At 38.4% G+C, this 21,906-nt stretch overlaps 1 protein-coding gene across 1 annotated transcript; it reads right to left on the reverse strand.

The window, feature by feature from the left end:
• Positions 1-316: 316 nt before the first annotated feature.
• LOC122638836 lies at positions 317-21,656 on the reverse strand (the record flags this gene model as incomplete). Its single annotated transcript, XM_043831685.1, has 2 exons — positions 317-722; positions 21,157-21,656. Coding segments are annotated over 2 exons (537 nt in total), but the record flags the coding sequence as incomplete, so codon positions are not given.
• Positions 21,657-21,906: the final 250 nt, after the last annotated feature.

Consider the following 21,906-nt stretch of genomic DNA (forward strand, 5'->3'; position numbering starts at 1 on the left):
GAGGTCAATAAGAGGTGGGAGTGTAATGATGACCCAAACGTTCAATCACATGGTCACATCACTAGTGAAGGAAAACTTAATCCAAAAAAATATAAAGGAAGGCATACCTTCATATAAGAGTTCAACTCCCGAGGAAACAGAGACAACTTTGTAATTCCATGAATCACATGAAATTTTAATTTCCTCATTCCAAGTATGCATTCCTTCTTTTGATAAACCACCAAGTGTATGCTTTTTCAATGTTCTCACTTTCAAACTATTGTTCATAACACATTCCATTGGTCAATAAAAAGCGTATGCTCCAGTAAGACTTTACAAGGGATAATTTACTTGTCTTAACCCCTTATCAACTCATGTGAGATTCAAACCTCTCAAAGATCTGCTCAGACTGCAAACTACTCATCTCGTGGTATGCAAATGCAAGATTCAGTTCCTCCTCAATGTGATGGTCCACTTCAGGCTTATCTGGTAAAAGAGTTCCCATCTCCTTAAGAGCTTCTTTCCATTTTTTCGCACATCCATCTTTCTTCATATATCCATTTTGATCAATGAAACCCTTTTTGCGGAACAGCTCAAATAAATTTTTAGAGACGGCCTGGTCAAGACCAGAGATTTTGTCAGCCAAGAAATTTGGGTACAAGGGGAACTCCATACATTTAATTTCTGCCACATCAATGCCTTTCTTTCATAAGGCTTCCAAATTTCCATTGATTATCTGTGACTATAATAAAATATGGGCTTTAGGCCCAACTTGATCGCCCACATGTCGGGGCTGATCGCAGGCCCAAGATGAGAGAGGGAGCAACGATCACTTAAGTGATCGATTCCTTCCCCCCTTCTTATCCTTTGTTTTAGATTCCCAGAGGGAATCGGATTAGTGGGGGAGCCCTAGGGGTTTAGCCTATAAATAAGTTATTTGGCTCAAACCCTAACATATGAACACAATTAGAATATCTCTCCCTCTCTTTCAAGTTCTGTATTTTTCCTAGGGTTTACATTCAGTTGCCTAGGGTTTTGTGGTGTGGAGTTCTCAAGTGGAGAAGCCTATCATGATCGTGATCTGCTTGTAACTGCAAGCCAGATTCGATCATCCCTTCCGCTGTGATTTCATTCGGTTCAGGTAATCCCTAAACCTCTTTGATTAATGGAATGCTCATATGCTAATAGTGGCATCAGAGCAGATTAGGGCTTGTTGTTCACATTTTTTTGGAGAGAAATATGTTTTTCTTTTCTTCGTCATCTTCCCCTTTCGATCTCCCCCTTGGCCGAGTGGCCTTGGCACACGGCATGGCAGAAACGCGGCTGTTGTTGCTGCCATATGCAAGGCGCGCAGTAGCCAAGGGCCAGCCACGTGCGACAACGACAGTAGCTAGCCTCGGCCAGCAGCTGCTACGATCGCACGCAGTCGACAGTGGCCGTGGCTTTTTCATGGGTTTGTTTTTTAATACCTGTGGGTGTTTTTTTTAAGACAAAAAAACAAAAATGATGAAAGGAGAAGAAAGAAGTGAAAAAACAAAACAAACAAATATTTATGGTTGATGTGACCGTGAGTAATGATGAGTTTTTTTTTTTGAAAAAAATAATGATTGTTGTGATGATTAAAAGCAATCATGATGCATGATGTTAATCATTACACTTCTGATATTTATTTTTGAAAAGTCAAATTAGCATACTTGCTCACTATCGAGTAGTTTAAAAAAAAAAAAAAAAACTTGCGGACATATTATTTTGTTTGGCCACGCCGTGAATCATTTTTTTTAAGTTTTTTTTTGGGGGAAGGAGATGGGTGAAGTGGGGATTTCTTCACCCACCCCCTTACCTTTTTTTTCCCTAATGGACTTATATGTGATATGATTTATTGTATGCATAAGCTTTATTTTTGTTTATTATGCATTGGGGATTGTTATTGAGTAGGATATTATATGGTTTCTTGATCTAGGGATAAATCATATTTTTTATTATGCATATAATTTGGTATATGTATTGTTTATGATTTGTTCTTGTGGCTCTCACCAAATTTTGGGGATCTCCCCTGTAGGGTTTCTCATTTTTGGGGATATTTTATTTATTTCATGTACACCCCCATTAATGAGAAATCATTTTGTGAGATCCATGAGAGAAAAATGGGAGATAGGATGTTGTCCCAAATCGTCCCATATTTTTTCCATGTGTATTGGAGATCGGCCACTTTATTAATAAAGAAACATATGATTCTCCCCATTGTGGTATGGACCCGTTTGACGTTGCCATTAGGGTATCGCTGTCAAACATCCCATCCCATGCAACCATGTGTTTTATTATTTATTACTCATGGGATAGATTTGGTACTTTGAGTGATGTGTTTTATTTGGATAGATGTGCGTTAGAGTTAGTACCTAGAAGTGATACAAAGTACAGTGCTCGTCGGTAGTTTGTAGTAGGAATCTTGTATGTAAAGAGCTGGTTGTAATTTTAATATTTTTTTTTGAGAAGCCACGTAATGGGAGCTATTGTACTGCGTATCACAACCTTGTACCGAATCGGCATATCACTTCGAGCACCAAATTTGGGTCTCTTGTGTGAGTCCCTTGAGCACCTGTGTGTATGGCGCATTAAACTGTGATTAGGAGATTCTTGTTTTTTCTCCTACATTTGTTTGAAATCGATTAAAATTATACATCCCTAGACCCACACATTGTGAGATTTAATTACCAGTTTAGCAAAGTTTTTGGTCTCACAGTGTGGGGAAGGGTACCATTAATTTTAATTAGGATTTCTTGAACAAATTTGTGGATTTATGGATGTATACTAAATGTCCTCCCTTGCACATTGTAGTGATGATTTCTAAGACTGTTATTGCCGACCTTAACCAAGGCAACAAGTTGGATGACACCAACTATGACATGTGGCACCGAAAGGCCAAGTTCTTGCTTAATGAGCAAGATTACCTAGATCTCCTGACCACTGAGATGGCCCTACCCGAAGTGGGTACTACCACCCGTCACTGTCATGAAAAAGAGGCTTACGATAATTGATTTAAGAGAGATCATAGTACGCGCTTTCTTATGTGAAGCATGATGCACGATTATCTTATCGGCCAGTATGAGAAGTGCGAGACTGCCAAGTCCATATGGGACTAGGTAAGGCTCGATAGTGGCGGTACATCCATGACCAGACTTAGGTCCATGACCTTGAAGTTTGAGATGTACCATAAAGACCCCAAGCACACTATAGTTGAACACCTCAGGGTCGTCAAAGACATGATCCAAAAATTGGATGATGCTGGGGTACACCTTACTAATGAGCAGCAAGTACAGGCCATCATCAGGACGTTGCCTAATTTCTGGGGGCAGATGAAGATAGTTCTGACACATGACGACACTGTCAAGACATTTAATGACATTGCCGCTCATGTGGAACAAGAGGCGGAGCACCTAGAGGTGACCCAATCACATGCCCTTGTCGCCCCAGTGGGGCAGCGCAAGAATGGGTCTAAGCACAAGAGACAGAGAAACACTGGAAAATAGGATCAAGCTTAGAAAGCTGTGCCAACTGGGCGTAAGACCACCAAGGGACGACATGGCAAGCGAGGTGGCAAGAAAGATATCACTAAGGTTAAGTGCTATAACTGTCAGAAGATGGGGCACTTTGCTCGTGATTGCACTGAACCGAAGCAGGTACCATTTTTGCCTCTCTCTCCTTGTACTTTTGTATGTACACATGTTTTGGTTGCCCAAACCCAATCTGATTGGATTATGGATACAGGTGCAATAAGACACATAGCGTGAGATCGAGGAGGGTTCAAAGATTATAGAAAGATTTTGGATGGTTCCCAAAGTATATACATGGGGAATGACACTAGTGAAGCAGTTCGAGGAGTTGGTACCTACCAACTCACCTTGCGCATTGGGAGCATCTTGCTACTTCACGATGTGCTATACGCACCAGAAATCCAGCATAATTGATGAGCACATTTATGTGTGAAATCTTAGGGCATAAAGCATACATTTTACCACATTGGACAGAGTTACTTCAGTGCTTTCCTGTGCTTTTTAGGTTTTAGGTGAATTCTTGTGAAAATGGAGCAAAAGATGCTAAGAATAGCCGAAAGCGCCCAGGAGTCTAGAAAATCAAGTTGGGATTAAGCACTTAAAGAATCATGCCAATTAGTTGAGTTTGAACATGAGTACAGTGGGCCCCTTAGCATAATTTTTAGGTGTTAATAATATGGATACGTAGCCCGTCGAGTCAGCTTCGTAATGGTTCAAACGGCACTTGATTCCGAGTTGAAACGAAGAAGTTAAGGCCATTTTTGTGGATAGGGTTTATTTATAATTATCAAAAATCGGCTGAAGCCAAAGTAAAGCGGAAGTTCAGATTCGAAGGGCTTTAGTGCAATTCTCAAAAGTTTTCCTGTTAGCCGAGAGATTCCATTTGAAAGGCTCTGGACAGTCCAACTTCAACTTGAGATATCATGGGCTCCCGAACTCCAAATTGGACAAGATTTGGGTCTATTTTGGGTATTTGTTGCAAGGAACACAATGGTGAGGCCTATATAAACACCCCATGCTCCACATTTTTTTAAATGATAGATTTGACATTTCATTAATTATGAGTGGAATCCTAGTCACCCTTGCTCTCTCTCTCTCCTCCAACTTTTCAAGGGCACTTTTAGAATTCTACTTGGGATAGATTTCTTTTGAAAGATATTCTCTCATCTATGGAAGGTTGAAAAGTCAAAGATGCCTTGATCTCATTGCTTGGAGAAAACACCTACAAAGAAAAGGAAGTACAAGTTAGAATTAGAAAGTTACTTTTTAATAAATAGAAGGTTTATGTATCTAGGATTCTTTTCTCTCCCTCTTTCTATTTTTTGCTTTTTTCTTGGGATTCAAGGCAATGTAAAGGAGGAAGGAGAAGAGAATATTCTCTTTTCTTAAGGAATATTTTTCCTACCACTTCTCTCTTCTCTCTTCTCCCTTCCCCCTATAAATACCCCTTGCCCTTTGGGTTGTGAGAAGTTAGTTTTTAGTTCAGTTTTTAATTAGTTTCTAGTTCAATTTTAATTCAGTTTTTAGTGTACTTTTTAGTTCAATTAATTAGTGAAATTTCTTCTTCTCTTCTTCTAGTTTTTGGCTTTCTAAGTTCTAGTTTGATTTCATGCTTTCAATTTATTGGTTATGATGCATTTGAATCATGCTTTAATTTTATGTCTTCAATATGATTGTAATATTTTTAGTCTAGTTTCAAGCTTTCTAGTCTATGTTTCTAAGTTGATGACAAGACTTGGAGACTTAGAAGAGGAAGCAATTTCAGTCCGGTTCAAGTACATCCAGGTTTTCATTCTCTAAACCCTTAATCTCATTCTCCCTCTCCTCTATCTCTCTCTATCTTCTTCTTCTTCTCCCTCTATTTCTTTTATTTTTTTTATGTGGTTGTGGTTTGTGGATGCACTTTTATTTCCCTTATTCCTTTTTATGTGGTTATTATGTGTGGCTGCATTTTTATTCCTTTTAATTTGCGTTAGTTTGATAGGTTAGATGCTAATGTGTTAGGACACCAATTTAATTCTTTAATTTTGTTAGATGCTTATGAGTAGGTTGCATTAATTTTCATTAGTTTAATTTAACACTTTAATTTGGTTCACTTTGCATTACTTTTAAGTTAGTTAAATAGAGTGGCATGTATCTCCTCGTGTTCGACCCATAGCTACGATTGATCCGTACGCTTGCGGTATTATTTTAACTCAAACAAGTTTTTGGCACCGTTGCCTGGGAGATTATTGTCAACTTTATTTTTCTGATTTTTAAGTAGTTCGAAGTGTTTTAGTTTATTCTCTTCTCTTCTTTTTTTTTTAAAAAAAAAATCCGTTTTTGAAAACCTCTTCTTATTTCTCTTCTGTTTTAAATAATGTGCGCCCAATCTAAAGTCCTTCATATGCTCCAACCTTCCATCTTTTGGTGTCCCTCATAGGATTAAGTTACCTATGACGCTACATCTTGACTTGCTTGGGTGGTTTGGCATGTGACTTATCTTTGGAGGTGACCACTCTTGATAACAGGAAAGCGACATAGTGAGAGATTTTGGAGACAAAAACGTATAGTAGTCCTCCACCCTACATTAGAATCCACTTGGAGTCGCACGTAGGTGGCTATAGAAGACTATATGGGTTCCCTTGCTGTCAACCTATATGGCATCCTTATAGCTTTGGAACCATTGTTTTGATTCTTGAGGGATAGATGCACTATCTACCTTGGGCTCCCTCTTATTTTTAGTATTTTTTTTCTAGTCTTTTATTTTTCTTTAATTTTTTTTTTTTTTTAAGGGAGACCTCAATTTGGGATAGGTGGTTAATTTAGAATAATGGGAGATACACTTTCACATATGACTTTGGGGGAAAGATGGAACTATGCTAAGACAACCATGACTTTGGAGGAAATGTTTAAACAGGCTAGGGAAGCCAAAAGTAGTGAGATAGAGAACAATTTTGCACCACCCCAGTATAATTTTGCTCCCCAACCCAACTATGGGCTGTCGGGAAATTTTGATTGGTCACATCCCCAGACAATCCATGTTATGGAAGGATGACCTAATCTTTATGGGGGTAGCTATGGTGATGAGAATGTGAGTCCTCAATTTCAATACAATTCTTTTGGCACTTACAATCAGGGGTGGAGTGATCATCCCGATTTCTCATGGGATCAATGGAATAACCAAGCTGGACTACCCAATTTTCAATGTCATGGTCAATTTGATCTTCCAATGCCCAACCGTCCAATGAATTCAACAAGAATAAATAAGCTAGAAAGGACTATGGATAGAACGGAGAAACAACTCTCTCAATTGATCACCATTTTATAAGAGGAGGAAATGGGTACATTACCTAGTCAGCCTAAACCTAGTTTATGTTACCAGATTCCTGTTCAGAATGAACCACCCCATCCCCAGTGTAATGATGTTGAAAGTCCATCACCCCAGTTTGAGGTTAATGAGAGTCACTCCCAACAAGATGCTTTTCATGACGATCTATTTGTTGAGATTGAGTCTCCTAAAGATATTAGTGAAGCGAGGTTTGATGAGCTACCTGGGGAAGTCCACCTTTTGCCTGAAAATTCTGATTTTAGTGAGCCTAGTGTTTTTATTGATTTAGAATCAGATTTTCACGATAACATAGAAACCTATGAAATTCGATCTCCCCCTCTCTCTTTGGACAACCCAGATAATGGTCATTTTGAGGATTCCATTGTCTCGCATGTTGATTTGTCCAAACCTCCTAGGTTCAATAGTGTTATTGAGGAGGACAGTGTTAGTCCTGATGCTCTTCAAGAAAATTATCATGATCCTTATTTGGAAAACCAAGTTCTGCAAAGGGCGGATAGTTGTATTGCTAGGATTGATTTAAGTAAACCTCCCATTTTTTATGATTATTTTGATGAGGTTACTGACATTCATGATCTTTTTTATGCTTATTACGATCCGTTTTTGGTTGGTTTTTCTAAACATGACATGTGTTCTACATTGCAAACGGGAGAGAATGGGAGGATTTATGGCATGAGTTTTATTGTCTTCATGTTCTACTGTCCCATGAGGACAGATTTTTCTATTGTATATTTCTCAGTTGTGCTTAACTTCTATATTATTTCTCGCTTTACTAAAATTCATGGTCAAGTATTTTCTGGTTCTGAAGCTATTTCTCCATTTACTGGCCATGGATTGAGATTTCTGTTGCTGCTCCTAGCACTTTTTGTAGAGCTCATGACTCTTCATGATCCTTTTTTTTATTATATTTGGTAAGCCCCTTCATCTCCTCCGTTGTCCTTATTCTTTCTTTTATGCATGCATTGAGGACATTGCATGACTTAAGTGTGGGGGGGTGTGTGAGCTTGCTTATTTGGTAAATTTTGATTGTGGCGGTAGTTTTGGTTTTGTGCATACGTTTCTTTGTTTGCGAAGCGAGAGAGAGAGGGAATTAGGTGCCCTAGTATGTGAAATAATAAAAAAATCTATTTTCAAGGACGATAATTGGTATGTATCCGGTGATGGGGATTGAGTTAGAAAATATGAACACTATTTCATTTGATGGTTAGATTTCTCTATGTATTTTATGGACCCTTTGATCTTTTGGCTAGTAGTTAATACCAATTTGTTTGTGGCAAGGCAAGGTAAGACATGAAAGTGAAAAAAAAAAAAAAAAAAAAGAGAAAAAAAACAAGGAACAAAAAAGAAAGTGGAATTTCTTGGGACTAGACAGGGCATTGTGCCTCATGAAGCAGGGTGCCTTGATCGAAATTCTTTGGAAGGAAACTCAAAAAAAAGAACTCTTGCATCAATGTCTCAATGTCTTATGGATATATGCAAAAGTGAAGCTACCAAGTATTTGGGTGTCTAATGTATGCTCCACCATGTCATTCAGAGAACAATGGTGGAGTAGAAATAGAGTTTGTGGTTCAGAAAGAAAAAAAAAAATTTCTTAATGCCTGAAAAAAAAAAGTATGGTAAAAAATACTCAAAGCCTAAGTCTTTGGTTCCATCGATGCTATGAGTGGTTTACTTGAAGATGAGTATTGCTCAGAAAATATGAGGAGATCCCATAATATTGATGCATGTTTGTTACTTGAATTGATGTGGGGTGACAAAATTCAAGTGTGGGGGAACCTATGGCTCCTTGATCTTTAATTGAGCAATTTTTTTTGGGATTATGTGCACTGTCCTACTTATACCATGATTAAAATTTACAGTATTTATTTACAACTGAATTTTGGGTGTATATTCACTGCAAACACCCACGAGACAAAACTCGTCCACTAGGGGTAACCTAGGGGTCCAAAGGTTGGTTGCACATGCTAAGTGCAACCGTGATTCCTACGAAAGTGAGTTAGGATTTTTTGCATTCTAGATTAGTTTTTCTTTTGTTTTACTTGAGCACAAGTAACGTTCAAGTGTGGGGGAATCTGATGAGCACATTTATGTGCGAAATCTTAGGGCATAAAACATATATTTTACCGCATAGGACAGAGTTACTTCGGTGCTTTTTTGTGCTTTTCAGGTTTTAGGTGAATTCTTGTGAAAATGGAGCTAAAGATGCTAAGAATAGCCGAAAGCACCTAGGAGTCGAGAAAATCAAGTTTGGATTGAGCACTTAAAGAATCACGCCAATTAGTCGAATTTGAACGTGAGTACAGTGGACCCCTTAGCATAATTTTGAGGTGGTAATAGTATGGATGCGTAGCCCATCGAGTCAGCTTCGTAACGGTTCAAACGGCACTTGATTCCGAGTTGAAACAAAGAAGTGACGGCCGTTTCTCTGGATAGGGGTTTATTTGGAATTATCAAAATTTATCTGTGGACAAAGTAAAGCGGAAGTTCGGATTCGAGGAGCTTTAGCCCAATTCTCAGAAGTTTTTCTGTTAGCCGAGAGATTCCATTTGGAAGGCTCTGGACAGTCCAACTTCAACTTGAGATATCTTGGGCTCCCGAGCTCCAAATTGGACGAAATTTGGATCTATTTTGGGTGATTTTTCACAAGAAACACAATGGTGAGGCCTATATAAGCACTCCATGCTCCACATTTTTTTTGAAAGACAGATTTGGCATTTCATTAATTATAAGTGGAATCCTAGTCACCCTTGCTCTCTCTCTCCTCCAACTTTTCAAGGGTACTTTTAGAATTCTACTTGGGATAGATTTCTTTTGAAAGATATTCTCTCATCTATGGAAGACTGAAAAGTCAAAGATGCCTTGATCTCATTGCTTGGAGAAGACACCTACAAAGAAAAGGAAGCACAAGTTAGAATTAGAAAGTTACTTTTTAATAAATAGAAGGTTTATGTATCTAGGATTCTTTTCTCTCCCTCTTTCTATTTTTTTTCTTTTTTCTTGGGATTCATGACAATGTAAAGGAGGAAGGAGAAGAGAATATTCTCATTTCTTAGGGAATATTTCTCCTACCACTTCCCTCTTCTCTCTTCTCCCTTCTCCCTATAAATACCCCTTGCCCTTGGGTTGTAAGAAGTTAGTTTTAGTTCAGTTTTTAATTAGTTTCTAGTTCAATTTTAATTTAATTTTTAGTGTAGTTTTTAGTTCAATTAGTTAGTGAAATTCCTTCTTCTCTTCTTCTAGTTTTTGGCTTTCTAAGTTCTAGTTTGATTTCATGCTTTCAATTTAATGGTTATGATGCATTTGAATCATGCTTTAATTTTATGTCTTCAATATGGTTGTAATAATTCTAGTTTAGTTTCAAGATTTCTAGTCTAAGTTTCTAAGTTGATGACAAAACTTAGAGATTTAGAAGAGGAAGCAATTTCAGTCCGGTTCAAGCACATCCAGGTTTTCATTCTCTAAACCCTTAATCTCATTCTCCCTCTCCTCTATCTCTCTCTATCTTCTTCTTCTTCTCCCTCTATTTCTTTTATTTTTTTATATGGTTATGATTTGTGGATGCACTTTTATTTCCTTTATTCTTTTTTATGTGGTTAGTATGTGTGGCTGCATTTTTATTCCTTTCAATTTGTGTTAGTTTAATAGGTTAGATGCTAATGTGTTAGGACGCCAATTTAATCCCTTAATTTTGTTAGATACTTATGAGTAGGTTGCATCAATTTTCATTAGTTTAATTTAACACTTTAATTTGGTTCACTTTACATTATTTTTAAGTTAGTTAAATAGAGTGGCATATATCTCCTCGTGTTCGACCCGTAGCTATGATTGACTAGTACGCTTAGGATATTATTTTAACTCAAACAATAATCTACTTTCAGTTACTGCATTATTGACTTTAGGATATTCCTTTATTTTTTATGGTGACGCTTTTGAGATACGATTGGATGGTAGTAGTTTTGGACATTGTAGGCTTTAGAATGGTTTTATTGAATTAGATTTGATAATTCCTGTTGTTTCCTCTTCATCTTTTGTAGTTTATTCTAATACTAGTCCAGATTCAATTACTTGACATGCTAGACTATGACACATAGGTCAAGATAGGATGGGATGGTTAGCTCAAGAAGGCCTTCTTGGCTCACTTGCTAAAGTCAACCTACTAACATATGAGGCCCGTTTAATGGGTAAGGCCCACCGGAAGCCTTTTGGAAAGGCTAAACGGGCAACCTAGACCCTAGAGCTTGTCCATTCGGACTTTTGCAGACCAATGAACGTGAAGGCACGTCATGGTGCTTCCTATTTTCTCACCTTTATCGATGATTATTCGTGATATGGTTATGTGTATCTGATCGCTCACTGCTACGAAGTGATAGATTGCTTCAAACGCTTTGTAGCAGAGGTTGAGAACCAGTAAGGCAAGAGGTTAAAAACTCTGTGCACTGACCGAGGATGCGAATATTTGTCTGATCAATTTAAAGAGATGTGTGAGGAAAAATGAATCACTAGGCAGCTGACTATTCCCCACACTCCACAGAAAAATGGTGTAGCAGAGCGAAGGAATAGGATACTTTTAGATATGGTTAGATCGATGATGGCATAGGCCAACCTCCCAATATCTTTCTCGGGGGATACTATGTTGACCGCTGCCTACGTCCTTAACCACGTGCCATCACAGTCAGTTCCCTCCACTCCCTATAAACTGTGGAAAGGCACAAAGCCCACTTTGGGGCATATGCGACCATGGGGATGTGCAGGATATGTTCATAGTACCTCCCATAAGTTTGGAAAACTTAGCCCTAGAGCTAAAAGAGTATCTTTATAAGATATTCTGATACCTCAAAAAGCTATGTAGTACACAGTGAACATCAAGATGGAGGAATGACAGATAGTGAGTCCCACGATGTGGATTTTCTTGAGACCGATTTCCTTAGCATCAGTGACGCTGGCAGAGACCTTGATCTTTTTGAGATAGTGACTAATGAAAGCGTCTCACCTACTCTTGGCGAGGGCGAGGAATTAAACACTCATCATGAGATCACCAGAGAGGGTGAGAGTGATCATTAGCCCAAAGGGAGTGCGCTACCTAATGAAAGCGCACAACCAGTGGGTCAAGAACCCTCTGCACGTACGAGCGCACGTGGACAAGTTCTCCGACATTGTTTTGAGATTAAAGGGGATGTTGCTCTTGTCTGTGTTCCCAGGGATGAGGATGAGCCAACCTCAGTGAGTGAGGCGCTCTCTTCTCCAGCTAAGAAAATGTTACAAGCTGCTATAGAAGATGAGTTGAGTTCTATGAGTAAGAACCAAGTCTGGGAGATAGTTGATCTTCCATCTGAGCGCAAAGCCATCGGGAGCAAGTGGGTCCTAAAGGTCAAGCGAAAGGCAGATGGGTCAATTAACAAGTATAAGGCATGTCTTGTGGTGAAGGAATATACCCAAAAGGAAGGTATAAACTATGATGAGACGTTCTCCCTTGTGGTGAGAATGGCCTCAATACGCCTCATTCTAGCCATTGTCGTAAAGTTGGATTTGGAGCTCTACCAAATGGACGTTAAAATTGCTTTTCTCAATGGAGAACTGGACGAGGAGATCTTTATGGCTCAGCCTATGTGCTTTGGGAAGAAGGGACATGAGAGCAAAGTATGCCATCTCAAACGTTCCATCTATGGCCTTAAGCAATTGTCTAGGTAGTGGTACATTAGATTTCACCATGCCATTACCAATGCGGGTTTTGACATGATTGAAGAGGACCACTGTGTGTATGTTAAACGGTCCAAGGCGGGGTTCCTTATCCTATCATTGTATGTTGATGACATCTTATTGGCTGGGAATGACATTGGAATGATTGTCGCCACTAAAGAGAGGTTGTCTTCTACTTTTTAGATGAAGGACATGGGTGAGGCCAACTTTTTGTTGGGCGTGAAGATTGTGAGGGATTCCACTAGGAGACTTCTTAGTTTGTCTCAAGAGACTTACATAAAGAAAGTCCTAGAGCGGTTTCATATGAGCAACTCAAAACCCGTTGACACTCCAATGGATAAGGCATGCACTTTGAGCCTAGACCAATGCCCTAAGAGTGATGAAGAGAGAAACCAAATGTCCAAAATACCCTATGCAGTGGTAGTAGGCAGTCTGATGTATGCGAATATGTGCACGCGTCCAGATATTTGCTTTGCCGTTGGCATGGTGAGCCATTACCAGAGTAACCCAGGGCTAGCTCATTGACAGGCAATAAAGAGGATACTTTGATACCTACGTGGCACTGCAGACCTCTCGCTCACCTTCAGTGGTTCAGACTTGAGACTGAGAGGCTACAGTGATGTTGATTGGGCTAGTGATAGAGACCAGCGCAAGTCCACTTCGGGGTATGCGTTTGTCCTGGGAGACGGAGCTGTCACTTGGAGTAGTAAGAAATAGACCTGCATCGCCCTATCCACGATGGAGTCAGAGTATGTCGCATGTTCGGTAGCAGTACAGGAGGCCGTTTGACTCAGGAGGTTCTTACAGAGACTTAGCATTTTTGCTCACTCAGACGACGCTGTGCTTATACACTGTGACAGCACGGTGGCGCTTACATTTGCGAAGGACCCTAAGTTCCATAGTAGAGCCAAGCACATTGACATACGGTATCACTACGTACTACAAGAAAATTGGTCATTTACGGCGGTCTTTTTATGATAGAATTTTTTTTCCGTCTTAAAAAGAATTATTTACAATGGAAATACAATTCCATGGTTAAATATCCTATCTTTCACGATAACATTATATTTCCGTAGTAAAAAAGATCTAACACGACAAACATTATATTACGTTGTAAATATATACTTTATTACGATGGAAATAAAATACCATGATTTAAAGTCTTATCTTTCACAATGGTATTTTATTACCTTAGTTAATGAGATCTTAAACAATGGAGACTATTGTCCCATCATTAAAAGTCACTCTATTACAACGGTAAAATAATATCATCTTAAATAAGTGAATACATATTGAAAATTTTATCATGGGCGTGTGTAGGTACATCATAATAATATATTAATATGTTATAATACACCTAATTTTTCAACTAAAACGATGGAATAGTTTATACCGTCATGATAGGTTTAATAAATGGGACGGGTAAACCCCTGTTTTCTAACCTAAAATCTTTGCCCTTTTAATTTTTGTTTTCCCGCATACTATTTTTTCATTTCCCGCGAGCAAACCCTTGACTCTCTGTCTTCTGATTTTGTCCACTTTTTTCCGTTTCATTCTCTCTCACTATCGCACTACGAATTCTGCTCTCATCTATCACTGATCTCTCTCGCCCTTGCCCTCAATCTACCCTTGGTCGCTCTCTTGTTCTCAATCTCTCTGTTCTCTCTCTCTCTCTCTCTCTCTCATAGATATTCTTTCTCTTTGCCGAGGAGGACAATCGGCTACTTAGGGTATTGCTTCCCTGAAACCATCAGCCTCGACGACCTTGCCTACGACTTCTTCCCTCACAATCTCAACCTAAAAGGACGAGGACAAAGACCTGGATGTCATTTTCAGAGGAAGCGAAAGGGGCCGACGACGATCATCATCAGCCCGCCGCGCTTCTGCCATTGGTGGCACTTGCTCGTCTGTGACTGCGACTACTTGTATGAAAGGTTCGTCTCACTCTCAGGACCCAAGGCGTGGAAGGTCCATTTCCAGGCATTACGCGAGACTGATTGATGCTGCCAATGCCTTTGCTTCCTCTGCCAATGCTCATTCCAATGGTATATCTAGTTCCAGGAGGAGACGTTCCCTCTCTGTTGCAAACTGTCAGTTTAGTGATTCGGAAGTACGACAATCCTCCTTTACTTTTTCTTCCTCTCTCTATTATTTAAATATTATCCTCTTCAATTGGGTTCCAGGAGTTTGATTTTCCTCTAAGTAGAGGATCATCCTTGGATATTAAGATATCAAATTCTTTACGATTTACATGTGTAAGGCATAACTTTCATTCCTAATAACAGTCTGAATTTGTTGGGAATTGGAATAACCTTCCATTCAGATTGAATGACATGCTTTGAAATTCTTTTGCAAAGTTTCCATTGTTATGCTGCAAAAGAGAAACGTCACATTTCTAATCAATAGTAACACTTAATTAATCTTTTGTTTTATTTATTTATTGATTGATTGATTCAGTGTAATGACACAAATGATTCACTAATTTTGAAAAGCAATCAAGATATTGGAGGAATTGAATTTTTGATAATGCAATGCTATATTTTTTTTCTTCCTGATAAGACACTAAAAATGGTTTTCAATTGGAAGACAACTGAACTAAAAATGAATCTTGCTCTATGCTTCGTTGCTCATTGTAGTCTAATTAGGATGCACAGTCGCACGCCATAAGCATGCACCTTCAATCTGTCAGTACTTAATTAAGGCTTGTGCTTTTATCAGCCTTTCTGGCGGCATTGCCCTGTTTGAGCAAACAAGCATAGTCTCCATTGGTTCAACAATTTCAGCTCTAGGGTACAAAAAATGCTTGCTTTGTAATTCTGCACTTTGGTTTAGTTACAGAGTTAAAGCTTTGCATCTTGAACCATTTGTTAGCTATTATATAATCAATCTTTGCTGTTGTTGCTTGTAATTTCTGGGTAGCTGTGTTGTTATTGTCATCCTGTTTTGGCTCTTATATACTATATCACATTAGTTTTCTTCTTTTCATAATTTTATTTTACTTGTATCTCTTTTAAGTCAGATGGGTGCCTTGTCTTTTGCCTTGTGCTTTTGGTAGTAAGAGGTCTTAGGGGCTTGCACGTGCCTCTGACCTATCATTGGCTTGAACCATAGTTTCTCTTGGATTTTCTTCAGCACTTTGTATCTTTGACAAATGAACTATATCCCAACCAATGTATTGAGATAACATTGTATCCCATAATTGATGTGTTGGGACAACCTCTTGTCAAGAGTTTGTGATTTTATTGGAAAAAATTATGTGTCAAACCACAAGGTTTTTGGAATCAATTAAAAAAAATAAATAAAAAGAAAACCACGAGCAAAAGATAAGTTTTTAACTTGAAATTGGCTCAATAGATTGAGGATTTTAGAAGACATGGCTAAAAACAGTCTTCACCAAGAAAAATAGTTCTTGATGTGGTATCATATCCTGTGGAATTCTTGTTGATTGCTCCAAAGTACTTATTTGTGGTATGTGTATCAAATGGAAAGAGGTGGGTTTTGATGGTAAAAGAATTGTGTCTTAGTTCACCTCCCACCAAGCTGACTCATCCACAAGTGCATTATGAATTCTTGTGTGTTTGTCACTTCTATGAAGTGATGCATTTATGTGTCTATGTAGTTATATATATTCAACATGCTATTTACTTTTGAAATCCTTATATATTGATCCATGTCTAGATGTTATCATGTTTTTTTTTTCCAGGATAAATATCAATTTTTTTTAGCAAAGAAAAAGTAATTTGGTACACCAGAAACATGAGAGCTGGCTGGGAATAGATACAGGACCACCCCAATAATGGACCCACAACAAGAAAGAAATATGACAAAGATGGAAAAAAGAACAAATGGCAACAATCTCATGTAGAAAAGCTATCCTATAAAATTAATCTATGGCAGATCATGTCTTATGCAGCAATATCATCAGCTAGATGTGGTTGCTTTCTGTTGATTTCTACAAGAAAGTGCCATTCACTGAAGAGGTAGTGATTGACATGCTTAAGCAAATGACCTCCATGGCATCCCTCCACATGCTGCTGTACAGATTTGTTCCTGTTGGATCTCTTTTACTTTGTTTTTAAATATCTTGATAATAACATATTGAATTTTTTTTCTTTTTCTTTCTTATGATAGTTATTGAACCGCTTGTTTATAGTAGTTGGCAGTACTACATTTTTTCTCCCCTGATTTGGAAATTAACTTCTCACTATCCTCTTAGATCGTGAGGGTGGACTCAACCTTATTTCTATCCACCAACTAGTTTGGTTATTTTGTTTGGAACTTGGACTAAGTTAGATGAATGGTAATTAATTGGTTTGTTAGAAACTTGGGATCAAGTCGGATGAACAGAATTTAATTGGTTTCTTAGAACCTTGTGATCAAGTCAGATGATCAATAAATGTTGCCTAAAGGCAGGTTCACAATGATTTTTAACTTAGGCCATAGGATATGAAACAGTAATTTAGGGTGGGAGCGTCCTGCTGGAATTGGGTAACAGTACTGGAGTGTCGATAGTTGAAGAAGTCTTCTATAGTGAAAAGTGGGAACTTTCCACTTGTGGACTCATTAAAACGATCTTTTAAACCAAATGTATATATGCTTAGTTTGGATGATAAGATCATAAGACATCATTGTCCATGAGCTCTAAAAATAAATTTGGAAAGTCCTTACAGTAAAATGATAGGAAGAAGATAAGAGAAGAGATAGGAAAGTGGAGTCAATTCATTAATTCACCTGAATTGCTAGTCTGGAATCCACCAGATTCTCCTGCTGAATCCATGGTAGTTCCTACTCAGAATCCACATCTGAATACACGGTTGTATATTCTGGAATCCACACACATGAAACAGCTTCAAGATTCTATTCATGCAGCAAATTGTGGGTGGGACTGCAACACTTTCATATATTTATAGAATAAGGGAATGATATCTTGGATTCAAAATAGTAAAAAATAAATAAAAACAGATTAGGAAACACCCTAAAATAAAATATGGGGAAGTTGTCTTGCACTCTACATATATTTCTCTTTCGACTCATATTTAGGTTTGAAGTAGATTGAAATTTATGAAGTTTTTACTTGTTCTCTTGTTAAACCAATCTTTGTCTTTAAGTTTTTTACTTTCTACTTCTTCCTTTGTTTATGGGTTCATTGACTATATTTGTTAATCCTTACCTTGTTTCGGATTTTAAATCCTTGAATAGTAGAGCAAAATGCCACCCAGCTTTGTCTATGGATATGCATGATTGGTAAACTGGGATTTTCCATTGCTTTCTCCTCTTTTGACCATATCCAGATTTGGGCTGCTTCTATTCTCGTTTGGGTTGAAATTTTTTTTACTTTTTTTACATATTCTTTTCTTTACTCTACTGAACCAGTGGTCAGCATGTTTCCCCCCTCTCCGTAAGTTGTTTGCTCTCTCGCTCCCAAGGGTGTCAACTTTGAAGGTAATTCTTCCTTGGTTTTCTTGGTTCCTACAGCATTATTGTCTTCTCATATTTTTCAAAAAAGTGGGAAATGAATAGTCTTTTGACAAGGCTTCTTTGTTTTTCGGCCATTTTAGTTCAAGCTTTGATGGCTATAAAAGCTTCTTTGGAAGATCCTTATGGTGTTCTAAATGATTGGGATGGAGATTTTGTTGACCCATGTAGCTGGACTATGGTCACCTGTTCTTGTGGAAGTCTGGTCATTGCACTATAAGTACTATTATAGAAAACAAGTTGTGCTACATTTGTGAGTTTTAGAAGTAATAGGAGAATCAGGAAGAGTCTTTGCATGAGAATAAGGCTCGAAGAAAGACTGCTATGGAACAATGCCGATGCCACTTAGCTTTAGCTCGAATGGTTCACAAGGTATAGAACTTTAAATTGCCAACATCTTGAAAATTTCCTTATTTATTCCTACCATTTCTATTTAAACTTAAATGTTGCTCATCAATACTTTTTCTTAGGTGTTTGAGAGCTACCAAGTCGAAACTTTCCATTCTCATGTTGGTTGTAAGCATTTCATTAGAATGGGAAGTTCCTATTGGAATTTATCAATCTCATGTTGGCTGTAAACATTTCACAGGAAGTTGTTGAATCAGAGCAGGATTTTGAGAGAATTGCCATCCTTACATGCACCAACTTGCCAATACCTCGGAGGTACAGTCTTCGCATTTCTTGTGTCCCTTTTGGCATCAAGTGATTACACTCAGAAATTAGTAGCCCTGTTTTTCTATAAGAATTATAACCTGATGAATTTGATGGCTTTCAGGCAGCTCTACAAGCTCCAAGAGTTCTGAATCTCAACAGCAACAAGTATTTGACCCTCTTCTCTGATTCTTCTAAGCTAATAATTTCAGTTTCTACTAAAAAGCTAGATACCTTCATTTAAGAACTGTTATCCATTGATTTTTTATTGCGGGGACGATGTGTTTCTGGAGCCAATTAGATCTAGTAGCTTAATGAAGTTGAACCAAATGAGTTGTAAATATGGGTATTGACACATTTAGGATGTTGTGTAATAGTATTATATTCTTGAAATAAACATTATATTTGTCATTTTTTGAAATGTAAGTTGTACATTCTTGAGTTTATGTGATGATGTTTTTCTCCCATTTTGAATTGTAGATGTATTTATAGGAATTTATTTCATGAATGAAAATAATTTTTTTTTAAATGTTATATTTATTTACGATGGAATTTTATTTCTGTCGTATAAATACAAGTGTAAGCAATGAATGGGTTATATATACTTTATTTTAAGCGACGGTATTTATTAAGCATCATATATAATATATATTTTATGCAACATTTTTTTTATTCCGTTATATATATGTTATTTTAAGCGACAAAATTTTATTACCGTTGCAAAAAGTACAGAACCGACGCTGGACATTTTTCCGTCGTATATAGTTACGACGGAAGTCTATCCGACGGACGTGCGACGGAAAATTACCGTCGCAAATGTACTATTTACTACAGAAATTATTTTTTACGAGACATGGTAGCACGAGGTGAAGTGGTTTTGCAGCATATCTCCATTGACAATATGTTAGCTGATCTATTGACTAAGCCCATTGCCAGAGATGTTTTCCTAGTTCATGTTTGGAACTTGGGACTCAGGCGGCTCTGATATGTATTTGCTTTGAGAACACTTTGTTTGTGATGGACATTTATCTGTATTTCTCTTACATTTATTGATGAGCATATATTTATTTGAGTAATCTTATGTGTATACATTCATTGTTTGTAAAGATGTCACCAGGCTTAGAATCGACCCACTCACATGGGTGATTCACCTCGGCGCTGGGGTGTAGCGAGCGAGATGAGCCCATGAGCATGTGTGCTCTATGGTGCCTTAGTTAGAGCTAAGATGAGACCTTTACATGGTTGAACTTGAAAGACACCACACTTCCAAGTAGCCTGTTAGAAGCCAGATGTGAGGTTCTAGGCAGAAACCATGAGGGTGACTGCGCTAGAGATTCAGGTTCGGTGCTTAGAGAAGCGACTAGACTAAGATCTGTATGGCATTTATTTATTGCGAGTGACATGCCCACCCTAGTGGGAGTTACGCCATAGCATGCATATCATACTGTATGTGCTCATGATGATCGATTGTGAGAGTGATTGAATGGATCCTTGCTTCGTCACTGTGTGAGCCACGTGGATTATATTAATCCCACAATACCCTTATTACCTGAGACGATGTCACGAAAAAGACACCCAATGACCCTACTTTGACGTTCTCCTTAGGACCATGGGTGATGCGGTCCAGCGGGAAGCGATTGGAAAAGCTATTGGGGATATTTGGATTGACATGAGGGGCTCAGGGAAAACCATTGGACGTTGCACCTTTATTATGCGACTCATTACCTGGGCAATGTGTCGTATTTGTGATCGACGCAGTCATGAGTACATTACATACCAAGGATTAACACTGCTCATCATGAAGGGTCGAGCGTGTTAGATCGGGTTTAAGTGGATCGTTTCGTGTATTTCGAGACTTTTGAGAGTGATGAACTATGTTGGCTAGATGGAAGTTTGATATAGTACTCCTACCTTATACCATCTCGTCAAGTCGCACGCCCCATTGCCTGTATGAAGGATAAACACGGAATGAGAGAAACTTGAATGCATAATTAAATTTATGCACCCTATGTGGGCGAGTGGGAGATGTAATAAAATATGGGCTTTGGGCCCAACTTGATCACCCACATGTGGGGGTTGATCGCAGGCCCAAGATGAGAGAGGGAGGAACGATCACTTAAGTGATCGATTCCTTCCCCCCTTCTTATCCTTTGTTTTAGATTCCCAAAGGGAATCGGATTAGTGGGGGAGCCCTAGGGGTTTAGCCTATAAATAAGTTATTTAGCTCAAACCCTAACATATGAACACAATTAGAATATCTCACCCTCTCTTTCAAGTTTTGTGTTTTTCCTAGGGTTTCCATTCAGTTGCCTAGGGTTTTATGGTGTGGAGTTCTCAAGTGGAGAAGCCTGTCGTGATCGTGATCTACTCATAACTGCAAGCCGCATTCGATCATCCCTTCCGCTGCGATTCCATTCGGTTCAGGTAATCCTTAAACCTCTGTGATTGATGGAATGCTCATATGCTAACAGTGACCTTGCACGATCTTTAGGCATGTGAACAAAAAGGGTAGGAGGGTAGTCATCAGGTGTATCCGTTCCATAAAATAGTGCTTCTGCTATCATAATTGTAATACTATTGAATCTCATATTAGTGGCCAGCACCGAAACAAAATACCCACCAGACGAGGCTCCTGGAGCCACAACAGGAAGCTTTTCAAGCTTGTGTTTGGCAGCCCACCACTTGATAATCTCTTTGACAAATAGTATTTCTTCCCCTCTACCAAGTGACCAGCATTCCCCTGCACTTGAAATGGTTATAACAACAAATTTTTGAACAAGAGCATAAAGAACAATAGGCCTCTCCTCAGGCAGACCAATGCAATTCGGACAGTTCGGACACCTATCCCAAAAGTTTACAGCTCTACCATTGCATCCATGAGCCAGAAACAGAACAGCTTTGGGTGAATCAGGTATCTGCCATATCACTTTAGTTCCATTCCTGAACTCCATAGTAGGGTAGAATCCAACAGATGGTTAAAATCTATTCCATTTTGGATTTGAAAGGATTTGAAAGATTAAAAGAAGAACTGACTTGCTCTCTTTTGTTACTAAGAAATAATCCTGAGGCTGCAAGGATTATAATTAAGGATTTCATCAGAACTACAACAGGACGGTTTTGCACTCCAAGCCATTGCTTTGCTAATTTTTTTGCATGCCTCATCATTACTTAAATCAAATCAGTAAATCCATTTGCTTGACTAGTTTCTGTGGATTCAAATAGAAA

The sequence above is a fragment of the Telopea speciosissima genome, chromosome 9 (genome assembly GCF_018873765.1).
Source record: "Telopea speciosissima isolate NSW1024214 ecotype Mountain lineage chromosome 9, Tspe_v1, whole genome shotgun sequence".
Taxonomy (NCBI): domain Eukaryota; kingdom Viridiplantae; phylum Streptophyta; class Magnoliopsida; order Proteales; family Proteaceae; genus Telopea; species Telopea speciosissima.